This window comes from Annulohypoxylon truncatum, assembly GCF_022578515.1.
Source record: "Annulohypoxylon truncatum strain CBS 140777 unplaced genomic scaffold F4807scaffold_43, whole genome shotgun sequence".
In the NCBI taxonomy this organism is placed as follows: Eukaryota; Fungi; Ascomycota; class Sordariomycetes; order Xylariales; family Hypoxylaceae; genus Annulohypoxylon; species Annulohypoxylon truncatum.
The window spans coordinates 143,014-155,519 of NW_025953829.1; the positions used below are offsets into that span (position 1 = coordinate 143,014).

Here is a 12,506-nt window from a genome sequence, read left to right on the forward strand (position 1 = left end):
CAAATTTGCCCAGTGCATAATTCAGGTATTACACTGGCTTCGCAGAGCCAGTTCCTCTTCACCTCCATAAGACTGGTAAATAGACACTGGCTTTGCATTAGCTCAAGCGAGCATAGACCATCGAGTTGTTCGTGTTGAACGTCGTTGTCAAGACCTTGTAAAGCTTCGGCCAACCAGTCTCCTCCCCCTTTTACTACTAGCCGTACCCACCATGCAATTGTTCAACCACTACACTTAGTCTCATGCGAGTGCCATAGCTCTGTCTCTTATTATTTGATAAATCAATTGCAGTGTTGACCATCAACTCGCACCAGCACCAATCTTCCTACTTCTTTTACCTTACCTTTGGCTGTAAATTCCACTCATACATCAACAGTTCCGTAATCAATCCCGGATTAACACTGATATCCTTTCTCAAGATTGCTACCGACTCTTTTGTAGCCTCTACGAGTAAGTACTTTCGCCCTTATGTCTTCTGCTGTCTTGTCGCACACAGGACCAGAACTTCTGTCCCTATATCTACCCTTCTCTCCATTGAACATTTTGTCTCCTCCGCACCCTAAACGTGTCCAGTGGCCGAGCGCGTTCAGCTCTACTCAGTCCTTCGCTCTAGCATATTCTCCTTCCCCAGGATCTACATAAACACAGAGATCACATACCTGAACCCAATTGGAAGCGCTTCAATCGCACAAGTTAAGCAGTCATTGGCTATTTCTATGAAGAAGGTCGGCGTCGCGCAGACAACACATGAAAACCCAATGCCCCCAAACCCATCTGTAAAAACCTGTGTACATTCCTCCTCACCCAGCCAATTACTCTTCCTCAACTTCCATCTAGTTGTATCTGCAGAGATTTGCTGAATTGTTCATTCTCTATACCTTTCTTCCTCCCTCAATCGTCACGCGTTCGTCTACAGCCATTCCACTACTACCCACAAAAGGGACACATGTCTACTTACGTACCTCTTTTATTTACTGCGCTAATTTCTCTGCGAGCGCCTATGATTTACTTTGGTTTGATTGGTCTTGTGGTATTGGCTCGTTGGCGTTCCCTTCTCGTCTCCTTCTACAGTCTCCTCCTGCCCTTCGCTCCCACCCTACAATACTCCATGACAGCACTTATTCCTAGACGACTTAATTAACTAATAAAAGCGCTGAATAGATAGTTACCGGCAAAGTTAGTTCCACCGTACGTCAAATTTACTGGTTTGACTTACGTTCTACTTACAAACCTCCCCTTCAACACCCTACCCTTTGTGAGCACCTAGACTAATCGTCCTATATAGACGCCAATGGACTATATCTACGAGATGCGCCCTTCGGGCGATTTGCCGTACATAGACATTCTCAATTACTTCAAGGAGAACCTCCCAGAGAGGTATCTCTTGGAGCCAGACATCGAGGATGCAGAACAACCTTACAATGCTCTTCGCCGTGTAAAAATCGACGAAGCAACAGAGGTTCAAGTGGCGCAACAATCAAAGGATTTCGGATCTCTGAGCCACGTCTTCCAGAGAGATTACCCCGGTATTGGCACCTATACGTGGGTATTTTTCCGTCGCAATCGTGGAAGTTTAGATCACGGGCTTGGCCGTGCGAACGAGAACATGTACGAATGCGCCAAGTTCAACGTCATTCGTGGTCCTAGAGGATCCCAAACGAATAACCCGGATTACAACGCGGATACCCGAGGTTTGGCGTGTGCTTTCGACGAGCAGATGCTTCAATTAGCAGCTTATCCCCAGACGAATCACAGAGTCATGAGTGTAAGTTCGTCCGATATATTTCTTCATAATCATCGTTAAATATTTGACAGGCACCTCTCTTGCCGCGATGTGTACCATTAGAGGAGTTCGGACCTGGTGGAGAAGTGAGCACAAGAACTCCGGGTCAGTTCAGCATCCCGAAGAAGCAGCAGCCTTCGGCCTTGACTCGTGTCTTCGTGACACCGGAGCTGTGTCTAAGGATCATGAGCATGATCAGTCATCGTTGGGAAGACGTGTCCAATTTGAGCCGCACCTGCCAAACGATTCTATTCGCTCTCAATAACATTTCCGTAAGTTCTCTGAATATGTGAAAGAAGCTAGAAAGAAGACTAATGTTTCGATAGACTCACGTGGATATCGGTCAAGGAAACTTCCTGAATATGAACGTCCCTGATCACGTCTTAGAAGATACGAACCGAGAATATGGATATATCATAAGGCCGGGCTCCTCCGAATTTGTCGTAGTCTCGGGCATACGACAATTCGCAGAGGCTAATAAGCCAACTTACCGTGGCGTAGTTAGGAACATGTTTCCACTAAGTAAGTATTTTGAGATAATACCTAGTTGACCATGAAGCTAATAATATCTAGTGGAGACTATTAGTGTGCGAGGGTTGTCTATGAAGATCCTTCAATTGCACACAATTCCAAGCCTCAATATTAAGATTTTAGGAATGATCCTCAAGTGCCTCCCCAACCTCGAAGTTTTGGGTGTACATAATTGCGAATTACTGCATTTCGGCGCTACGATACCATTGCTGGAAACTGTTGTTTCGCACAACAGTGAATCCGGAAAAGGCCCCATTCGGGTTGACTTTTCTCCTTTTTACTATACTGGGATTCGATGCGAGGACGGTGGAAAAAAAGGGGAATACGGGGTAATCCCTTCCGATCTTGGCACTATTGAAACCCGCAGAGCAGTTGTGGCAGTCCTACGAACTGCCATATCGATAGCTATCGAGAACGGTATAGATTGGTTCTCTCCGGGGACGGGTATGCGTCTATTCTTGGACCGACTCCCTTGGGCGATCGGCTCCATACGGTACATTCTGGAGTCCTTATATAACTTGCACTATTTGGATGCTGGATTCTATGGACCCCCAGCCGACAACTCTTCATGGATGAACGCCATCAAACGTACTCTTTGGAACGACTTAGTCCTGGCCATTCATGGCAGAGCAATGGGCCGCCGAGAATTGGACTGCATCATGACGGATGGAATGGGTAATCTCAACCTAACGAAATGCGTGGGATGCGAAGTGGACTTCCCTCTATATTTCTATACCAAGGAATCGATTGAGAATGATCCGTCCCTGACTAAATGTCACGGGTGCGAGCTTCAGCTTCAGCTATATACCCACGTTGACAATTTCTACCAGGAGAAGAGGGACGTGGCGGAGGCACTTGTACTCGGCGGCCAAGTTGATTTACACACGCTACTGAACGGCAAGCAAATCGCCACTGGAGAAGAGTTGGGAGATCGCAGTTTTTCGTTCTGGCGAATGTCAGTCAAGACCAAGCAAGAGGTCCTAGAAGCATGTAGCGGGAACACCAATGCCTTGGTCTTAGATGGAAGACCCGGTGGCGGACTTCCGGACGATTATAAACAGATCTGGTTGTGGAAGAAGAGCATGGATGGAGCGACAAACATAGCACACCGGGATATCGACGATGGGGCTGTGAAAGCTCAGAAGAGGATCGCCATGTACCAAGGCAACCTCGACCGACTCCACGACGTTTACTTCAGCGGCGCTTTGCGGTGTGAAGTAAAAAAGCAATATATTCGAGACAAGGCCGAGGAGATGAGCCGACAAATTGACCGGCAAAGAGCCCGATGTGGACTAATCCAGATGGGCGGTAACCATTGCTCGGGCGCTCTGGCCGCAGCAGACTGGGATGCCGAGATAGAAGCGTATCGACAGACTCTCAAGTCCATTGATCGGATTAGCAAAGACACCGATTGCTCCAAGACGCCTTGGGATCTCGTCTTCCCCACGGTCTGGTAGATCTTTCCAGGTGCTGATCGGCTGGTGAACCCTACGCTTGTCAGCAGATATCAGGACAACTTCTACATGCTGCTAGTTTCATTGGCGTACTCATCCCCAAGAACGGATAATTGGTTGTCTTTTATTTAAACTTGCTTCGATTGCTTCTTTCCTTATGCTTCTCCATTACTGCTCTGAGGCTTTTCGACTTCAACGCCTGGACATAGTGGAGACCAATGGTTCGACTGTTATAACTCAGACTTGATGATATACCTACTTGAAGCTTTTGTATGCGCTGTCCACAAATTTCAGATTGACACCTTTATGGTTTTGATGGCGCATTGGACACGGGAATTTGTCGTTACGAAGACAAGTTGGTCTGAAGATATACTACCTTATTGAGATTCCGCTTGCTATCTCACGATACGGAACGTCTCGTGGTACGAACAGGCCCTAGAAGTCTACAAAGACTAGGGTGGAAAGGGAGAGGAGGGTGATAACTTGGACAGAGCTGGGGAGTGGATGAGAGGCATTGGTTGCGATGCTTTTGTTATCAGGATTTTCTTTTTTTCCTTTTTTTCATTTCCTTGATCTTTGGTAGACAATTGAGACTTTGGCACGAAGCACTATGGGCGGAAATGTACCTCTCCGCACACACGCACATGGCATGGGACACATGATCGGTATGGCCCTTTCCTCTTTGAATTTGGCTAACATCAACAGACTGGATCCCATAAAAGAACGTGCCCAGACAGGTTTCGCTCGAGGTTTCCCTGATGCCGGATAGGGGGCGGGTATAATTGGGGCTTTCCGTAATAGGAAAGAAAGGCCGAAAAGCTTTGCCTTGATTGGTCCTCTTTCCCGCTACCGCTCGGCGCACACTACGGAGGGTTACATTTGCTGCTCGAGTTTCTGATTTGGCGACTTATACCATACTTACCTACACTTGAGATGAATAGTGCTTGAGTTGGGACGGCCGCTCCTTTTGGATTAATGAATAGGTGTCGGGAAAATCATTAACATGCTAACTAATACCGGCACGGAATTTCCATGATTAGCGATCGAAAATAATATGATGGCGGCCGTCGACCGAGATTAATTCCAGTAACCCGCCGAGATAAGGAATACGTACCGTTAACGATCCTAGCGGACCCCTATTTTGATACCCCGACGCCTTCGAGCTCCCGATAACTAAGACGCAATTTGCGACGCCTTCCTCTCGAAATACCTAAGACATCTACTCCGCGCGAAAGCTCTCGGTTCGAGACCCATGCTATATATCTCCCGTATTCGTACACGATCTGTTACACTGGAAAACAAACCTTGCGCGAGGAGGCAAGGACACCACAGAGGTCGAAATAAAGATATAAATCTCGACTAACCGAACTTTAACTGCATGCATAGGTCAAAATCTACGCCCCATAAGTTATGGCGAACTGCAGCTTCCTCGGAACAGGATCCGGGCTATTTCGGGACTAACTCGGGCCCGCCTTCCAGCATTGCCTAAAATGTAGTGTATATTGATCTTTGCGAGGAGACGTAAAGCTGATTGGGATTGGCCATCAAGTGTCGAGCATCCCGTGCTCTCCACCTGTAGCGGTAATTGCAACACATGCACGACCATCTAGTCATTTTAGTCCTGCTCTAAATGGTGGTATCAGGATGGTCTGGTCGTTATAGGAGTATTGTTGAGTTTAGTCAGAAATATTCTGCTAACATAATCGTATATGTTTTGGCGCCGCAATAGAGTCGTTAGAGTTTCACTAAGAACCTATGGGTTCTAAGCCCACTCTGTAAATTCTCCCTGAAGAGCTGAGCTCCAATGGAAACAGCTGGGGCCGAATACAATTTACAAATAAGGGGTATCATTTCACCACTACCTAATCTACAACTTCGGCACTCCTGCGAGGTATCAAGACTCTTTGGCAGCTTGACGTACCGACACAACATTCTTCAGGTTTCCGAAGCTGAGGACGTCGCCGATCCTTGTCGCCCCAGAGAGCAGCATGACCAGCCTATCGATGCCGCAACCCCATCCTCCCGTTGGTGGTAGCCCATATTCCAAAGCCTGGGCGTAGCTCTCATCCACTTCGGCTTGGCCGTCGCCGACCGCCGCCGAGTTCTTTGCTTCCAGTTGCAGCTGGAATTTGCGCCGTTGCTCGAACGGATCGTTTTCCTCTTCGTACATATTTGCGATCTCGCGGCACCCGATGAACAGCTCAGCGCGAGCAGATACGAGCTGGCCGGTCTTGGGACAGGTGAAAGATTTGGAGAGGGGCGACATACAAGCGGGGTGATTGGTGATGAAAAGGGGATACTTTTCAGAATCCTTCTCTAAGTACTTGCTAGCAAGCTCATCTAAGATTTTAGGCATCGTCGCGTTTGGCCCTGGCGTAAGGCCCGCTAGATTTTCGGCCAGTTCAATGAGCGTGGGAAGTGAATTGGGGTCCGAAAGATCTGGAAACTTGATATCGAGAATCTCTTGCAAGGCTGGAATGAATTCGACTTGCTTCCAGCGCGTTTTGGGTAGCTCGACATTTAGCTTCTCAAGAGAGCGGAGCTTCTGGGACTTAAGTTCCTCGGTCTTATTAAGAAGGCCAGTGATCAAATCCTCGGTCATGGAAATCAGGTCACTTAAGTTGGAATAAGCAGAATAAAATTCGCACATGGTGAATTCGGGGTTATGACCAGTGTCGATGCCTTCATTGCGGAAAGCAGGCCCCATCTCGAAGACTCTCTCATGACCGCCGACGACTAAACGCTTGAGCCATAGCTCAGGGGCGATCCGCAACGCAAGCTCTTTTCGCGGGAACTCGGTAGCCGAGGTCACGAATGGTCGGGCAATTGCTCCGCCGGCGTGATCTGCTAATATAGGTGTTTGAACCTCTAGGAAGTCTCGCACATAGAAGAAATCTCGCATCCATTGCATAATATGCGAACGGAGACGGAGTATGTCAGTGGCCCGGCGGTTAACCAGAAAATCGACATGTCTATTTAAGACTAAAGTCTTCTGGTCATGTATGACCTCGGGGAGTGTTGCTACGCAGGGGCTTAGAATGGTAGGTAGTTCGGTTGCCCGTAACGTCAATTCACCCGCGTCCGTTCGCATTGCCGTTCCTTTGACTGAGACGATATCGCCACGAAGGAAAGGACGCATGGCATCTTTGAACTGTTGAGGCTCAGGTTTTGGTTTCGAAAGTTGGTTTAGACTAACCATGACTTGAACTAGTTGTTGATTGCCTATGAGGTTGAAGAATATTAACTTGGACCCGGATCGCCTAATAGACAGGATCCGACCTTCTAAGACGAATTCTTCCGAGGCCGTTTTAGTGTCTTCATACTCATACTTTTCTCGAAAGTCGGATATGCTTATTCGATTTGGTCGTGGCCCAAGCCTTGGGTAATGGAGAGCATTCGATTCCTTTAGCTTCTGAATCCGCGTGTCAATGGGATCTCGACGACTAGATGAAGCAACGAGGTCTCTTGCCGGGGCCTCAGAACTGGAACTAGTAGACCTCCTGGACGTAGAAGTATGTAAAGCTCTGCTAGATGTACTTTGTAGCCCTAAGCATTGTGAATGTCCAGTTTTTATGGGATGACAGCGACTAGCAGAAAAGAGCCGCGCGTATACAGCTGTCCTTGATGATGATAATGGGAAGAGATACGGTCGTAGGAACCTAAGGTATTGCCCATGCTCCATTGCGACCTAGACATACTTGAGCTTGTTAGTAAAATACTGCACTAGCATTGGATGAAGATATAGGGGAAGGTGAGCTCAATTCAGATAGGCTGGCTAATTGAGATCAAGCACCACGTGGTGGTGTCAGTCGCAACGGTTCTTAAAAGCAATCTCATCATAATGAGAACGTGTAATGAAAATAACAATTAATTGTTCAACTATACTTACGTCTAGGTGAGATCTGCCTTACCAATTTGGAAGAACAGACTCCTAAAACTCAATCCTATTCAATTTTTGAATGTTCTCGTCCTTCGCCAATCTGAGGTTTATTTTATGTGCGATATGCGGGACGCGGGACACTATGCGAACTTTTCTGCCGAAGTTAATCCGGCGCCACAGGTTAATCCGCCACCGCCTTCCGAATTAGGATGACGGTTAAGTTTAATGTTCTTTTTATCAGAACTTGGAAGCTTCTAATCCGATATTCGAGCTCTTCATCTCTCACGAAAATCATAGACAATCTCCATTACCTCGTCACGCCGCATTGAAAATGTCGTTCCTCGGATTCGGAAGACCGCAGCCCTCTTCGGAGGAGAAGATTTCAGCCGTCCAGGCAGAAATGAAGCTCTTGACACAGATGCACGACCGGTATGATGCTTGGCCCTCCGGCTTCTTACGCAACGCTATGTTTTCTAACCTTATCTGCCAGTCTCACCAAGGCATGTGCGAAAAAGTGTGTTCCCAACGAGTACCGGGAATCTGAGCTTAACAAAGGCGAAAGCGTCTGCCTCGACCGATGTGCTGCTAAGTTCTTCGATGTCCACATGAAGGTGTCGGAATTATTACAACAGGAGATGCAGCAAAAAGGCATGGGTGGCGGTGGCGGCAGCGGGTTCGGATTCGGTGGTTAGTGCGAAACAAGGAGTGCTGTGTAGTGCATTATACTATATTTGGCCGTGACAGGGCCTACTCCCCCAACGGCCTATTGAGACCAGTTGTGCGATACGAATGACAAGTCCCGGAGTATGATTCGAAACGGTATACAAGGAGACTCTGCTCTGCATGCTTCTGGGACCTTGGTGTGATGGGGTACGTTACATACGACATGTTGTACTATGGAATCATTTGGCCTAGGAAATGAATATTCCTCTCATGAACACATTCCAATCACATCTTTTGCTATGAGTGGGATGATGGTTATTGGTTGTTCTGTACCCGGACATCATGAAATTGGTATGTGCAGCGTTAATTGACGATGATATGGAGTATGAACTTCGTTGTACGTCGGCATGTGTTCTAGTGACGCAGGATTCATCGAAGATGTAGGCATATTCCATTGATACTATCGGGATTGACACATGACAGGTATACTGTAGGTGGGGGCAGTTCAGGAAAACCTGCCCAGGTGTTATTTGAATTTGCGTTTCAGGAGGTTACTCTTGTCCGAGGCTGGGCATGTGTATTGTGGCTTAACGTAGTTATCGGATAGACGGCGGGTTTCATGGCCTCGGTTCGGTTTGACTTGTGTCGTTTTCCATGATACCGGCTCCGTGGTCGTTCAGCTTCACATGCTGCCGGAATAATCCGGGACCACCATACGTGGCGCCCACCGTGCGTTGCCCTAGCTGAAGATCTTACATTCTAGTGTCGTTACATTCGAGTATGCGGGGAAATAGCCTTGCAGAAATTCATGTGAAGATATCGAATATTACCAATATTACCAAAGTTTATGTCAAATCTTTCATTTTACTACTCATAGGTTGGTTAATGTATAATGGCATGATCTATTGTAGGGAGTACTCGGAAGCCCGGATAGACGTAATGTATATCGTCCTACCTAATAGCAAGCTAGGCAGTATTAACATAGGAGACATAACAAGATAGGTTTGAAAGTAATTAAGAATGGCTCTATAAAATAAATGACGATGCTGTACGAAGTAGTAATAATTACCCCGGAGTTTCTATGCGCTGGAGACGCGGAGATAAGAGGCAACCATACTGTTGGTAATTATAACCGAAAAATAAGCTTGGTCCGAGCGTTCCGTGGGTAAGGTGGGCCTGGGGAAAGTCCGGTGCTCGGGTAATTAAGCCATCACAGCCATCTCAACAATTGGTGGGATTGTGTGGGATTGTGCGACAAGCTTTTGATGAGTGTCTACCTAGGAAGCTTTCGTTGGCTGATCTCGCCTTCCTGCAAAGAACATTTCCCCGCGCAACTCTACATTATCAGCCCATCTTTCTAACATTTCTAACTGGGTAACCACGACTCAGTCGATATAACTATTCCCCCCCAAGACTAAATCCGTCCGTCTTGTCTGGTGTTAGATAACCTTTTCCCTTTTTCTTCTTTTTCTTTTCGAATTTTTATATATACTATAAATTCATAACCTTCATTGACACCATGGACTTGTCTTGACCTACCTCGTTTTTTTTTATCCCAGTTGGGTTCTCCTCATAACTATCGCGCGCACGTTATCGCCTGTTACTCAAGTAATAGGTATCGTCGTATTGTGCGCTGAATCGTCCTGCATTATCGCTATCGCTCGAGGCCAAATCGTAGTCTAGAACCCGGAAAATCGAACATTCCCGCGTTACACCACCACATCCGCGACGTCCGAATCTTCCCGTAACTCGCTTTCCGCCTCCAAGCATAACGTCGCCGTTTGCAGGCATCCCGCATTCCGCAGTTCGACGCTCCCCGCACCTTCCCCGCGTACTATGCGCCTTCGCCGAGCGGCCCGCGTAATCCTCGTCGGCGCACCGGGAGTAGGCAAGGGCACGCAGTCCGAGCGACTGCTCTCGCGCTTCCCCCAGCTGTCCGCGATCTCCTCCGGAGACCTGCTCCGCCACAATGTCAAGAATCGGACCCCTCTCGGCATCAAGGTCGAGAGGACGATGAAGACGGGTGGTTTAGTCTCCGACGACTTGATATTGAGGTTGATTACAAATGAGCTCGGCCGTCGTGGCTGGCTCTTTGGCGGGAGACCAAATGTTATGACACTTTCGTCCTCCATAGTCGATGGTGGCTTATTGGAGGGCGCTCCGGATGCGTTCGAGTCGGCCCTCGAGGCCGATCCCCTGGCTGGAGCAACTCTGTCTCAGCAAGCGTCTGAAGACCCCGCCGCTTCCTTTCTACTTGATGGCTTTCCTCGTACTTCGACCCAGGCCAAGAGATTAGATGATATTGTGCCCATCAACTGGGCAGTCTCCATTCAGACACCACTCAACGTCATAATGCAGCGTATCTCATCACGCTGGGTACATGAGCCGTCTGGTCGAGTCTACAACACTACATTCAATGCTCCAAAAGTACCCGGCTTCGACGACATTACCGGCGAACCACTTGTACAGAGAGCCGACGACTCCGAGGAGGTATACAGGACGCGATTTCGCAAGTTCCAAGAGACGAGCGAGCCTCTGCTGGAGCATTACGCGAAGAAGGGCGTCCTATGGGAGGTCAGTGGCATGAGCAGTGACGAGATCAGCCCTAAATTATATCAAGAATTTGAGCGACGCTTTTTATGACCTAGTTAGAAAGTCCAGGCTGGGAAGCGTCAAGCGGTTTTCTATGGGTGACGAAACGAATTAGATGAAGTGTATATCAGGTTGGGATTTTTAGAGTGAGCGACACGCTCACTGGAGTTCGGGGAACTGGACAGCGCGAGCCGCCCAACGAACGGCTGACGCTCTGCTTTTGTGTATGCTTTACGGTCTAGACCTAGGACGAATCGAATAGCCTAAGCAAATATTTTTTTTTCAACAATTCTACGATCTGGAGGCCGAAGGGGACTTGGGATTTGAGTATGAATTATCTGCAGCTTACAGTGTCTCGAATGTTAGGTACTTCCGGCCGTTCCGACCCAGCCACCTGTAGTGACGAACCCGCTTATTTGTCGAGATCAACCAAAATCTACCTTGAAGGCATCCACCGAACCTATCTAATGACATTTATCCTGCCTCCTGTAAGGCCCCACCCCAGTAACATCCTGGATAATTTCCACCACGGCGCTTCGACAGCAGTACAGCTTGAAGTTCGTAATCAACCCCTTATCATCAAAAACCGCCGTAGCCGTCTCCGGAAACACGTCAATCTCCTTGCCGTGTACCAGGAGACGATTGTTCATCTCTACTGATATCTTCGAGCCACTAGTGTTTTCGAACCGTTCTACGACTCGCCGCTCCTTGATCCGCGTATCTTTAAGAACGTCCTTGATACCCTCGACGACGCCCGGCCGGCCGATGCTGGGCGTGGCTAGCTCGCGCATGCTGAGCAGATACGCGGTGCAGTCTTCGGAAAAGAAGGAGGCGAATTTGTTGAATTCGGCTGCGGATGAGTCTGGGTTGAGTGATAGCCATACGTCGTAGAGGGCGTCAAGTTTGGCGTGGAGTGAGGCTGTAGTCGTCATGGCGGGGACTGACGGCAGAGCTGTGAAGTTAAGCCTGGCAAGTCAGGTATATGACTTTTAGGTACGTAAGAGCAATTTGAACTGATCTAGAGGTAATGGAAAGTAGAAATCATTTTCATTCGTCAACAGTTCACCTTATATTTACATATCGGCTTTATATCTGGCGGCCCCTGATGTGTTAATAGAGCTGCTCTCGACTGATGTCAATCGATGACTAACGTTTCCCTGTTGATCGAGTAATCTCATCCTTGAAGGAAACCCATTACCACTTTCCTATTACTACTATGTCGCCGTTGATATTCTAGAAAAGTCTCCTAATTAGTAAATGCGGAGTTTTTCATCATTGGATTCCGTTATCACCAGAACCGTCCTTGACTAAGCCGCCGGACGCCGGGCACGGACGAAGCAAGAAACGTCAGCAGAAGATCTCTACCCGATATATTTGGACCTCGCTGGGTTTAAGTGGCCTTTCCTTAGGATTCCATAGGCCACAGCAACTCTTCGGATATGGAAGAGCTAGCTACTTCCCCAGTTTTCGAACGATACTTCGGTGGCTGTCAATTCCCATATGGCCTAATCTCGTAATAAATCATGATCGTATTCCCCTCCAAACTTCGTAGTCGGATATCCAATAGGGGTATGAGCCCCCAACGCCGGCCCTTCCCGCACAG

General features: G+C 48.0%; 5 protein-coding genes across 5 annotated transcripts; 3 read left to right on the forward strand and 2 right to left on the reverse strand.

The window, feature by feature from the left end:
• Positions 1–1,291: 1,291 nt before the first annotated feature.
• F4807DRAFT_471086 (uncharacterized protein) lies at positions 1,292–3,771 on the forward strand (the record flags this gene model as incomplete). Its single annotated transcript, XM_048002886.1, has 4 exons — positions 1,292–1,765; positions 1,816–2,055; positions 2,110–2,305; positions 2,357–3,771. 4 exons carry the CDS (start codon positions 1,292–1,294, stop codon positions 3,769–3,771), a joined length of 2,325 nt encoding a protein of 774 aa, XP_047849927.1.
• A 1,891-nt stretch (positions 3,772–5,662) lies between these two features.
• On the reverse strand, positions 5,663–7,450 carry F4807DRAFT_464694 (lysyl-tRNA synthetase; the record flags this gene model as incomplete). The annotated part of the gene is made up of 1 exon (XM_048002170.1): positions 5,663–7,450. The coding sequence occupies one exon, from the start codon at positions 7,448–7,450 to the stop codon at positions 5,663–5,665; it is 1,788 nt and encodes a 595-aa protein (XP_047849928.1).
• A 529-nt stretch (positions 7,451–7,979) lies between these two features.
• Positions 7,980–8,340, forward strand: F4807DRAFT_464695 (mitochondrial import inner membrane translocase subunit TIM10; the record flags this gene model as incomplete). Its single annotated transcript, XM_048002171.1, has 2 exons — positions 7,980–8,077; positions 8,139–8,340. The coding sequence occupies 2 exons, from the start codon at positions 7,980–7,982 to the stop codon at positions 8,338–8,340; spliced, it is 300 nt and encodes a 99-aa protein (XP_047849929.1).
• A 1,578-nt stretch (positions 8,341–9,918) lies between these two features.
• Positions 9,919–11,226, forward strand: F4807DRAFT_284621 (adenylate kinase). The gene has a single exon (XM_047994727.1). The coding sequence runs from the start codon at positions 10,148–10,150 to the stop codon at positions 10,952–10,954; it is 807 nt and encodes a 268-aa protein (XP_047849930.1). The 5' UTR covers positions 9,919–10,147; the 3' UTR covers positions 10,955–11,226.
• Position 11,227: 1 nt separating this feature from the next.
• On the reverse strand, positions 11,228–11,932 carry F4807DRAFT_284620 (uncharacterized protein). Its single transcript, XM_047994726.1, has one exon. It carries the CDS (start codon positions 11,833–11,835, stop codon positions 11,368–11,370), a length of 468 nt encoding a protein of 155 aa, XP_047849931.1. The 5' UTR covers positions 11,836–11,932; the 3' UTR covers positions 11,228–11,367.
• Positions 11,933–12,506: the final 574 nt, after the last annotated feature.

Bases quoted from the DNA above. Each gene is read 5' to 3' on its own strand.
- F4807DRAFT_284620 (XM_047994726.1), bottom strand. From the start codon at position 11,835: ATGACGACTACAGCCTCACTCCACGCCAAACTTGACGCCCTCTACGAC.
- F4807DRAFT_284621 (XM_047994727.1), top strand. From the start codon at position 10,148: ATGCGCCTTCGCCGAGCGGCCCGCGTAATCCTCGTCGGCGCACCGGGA.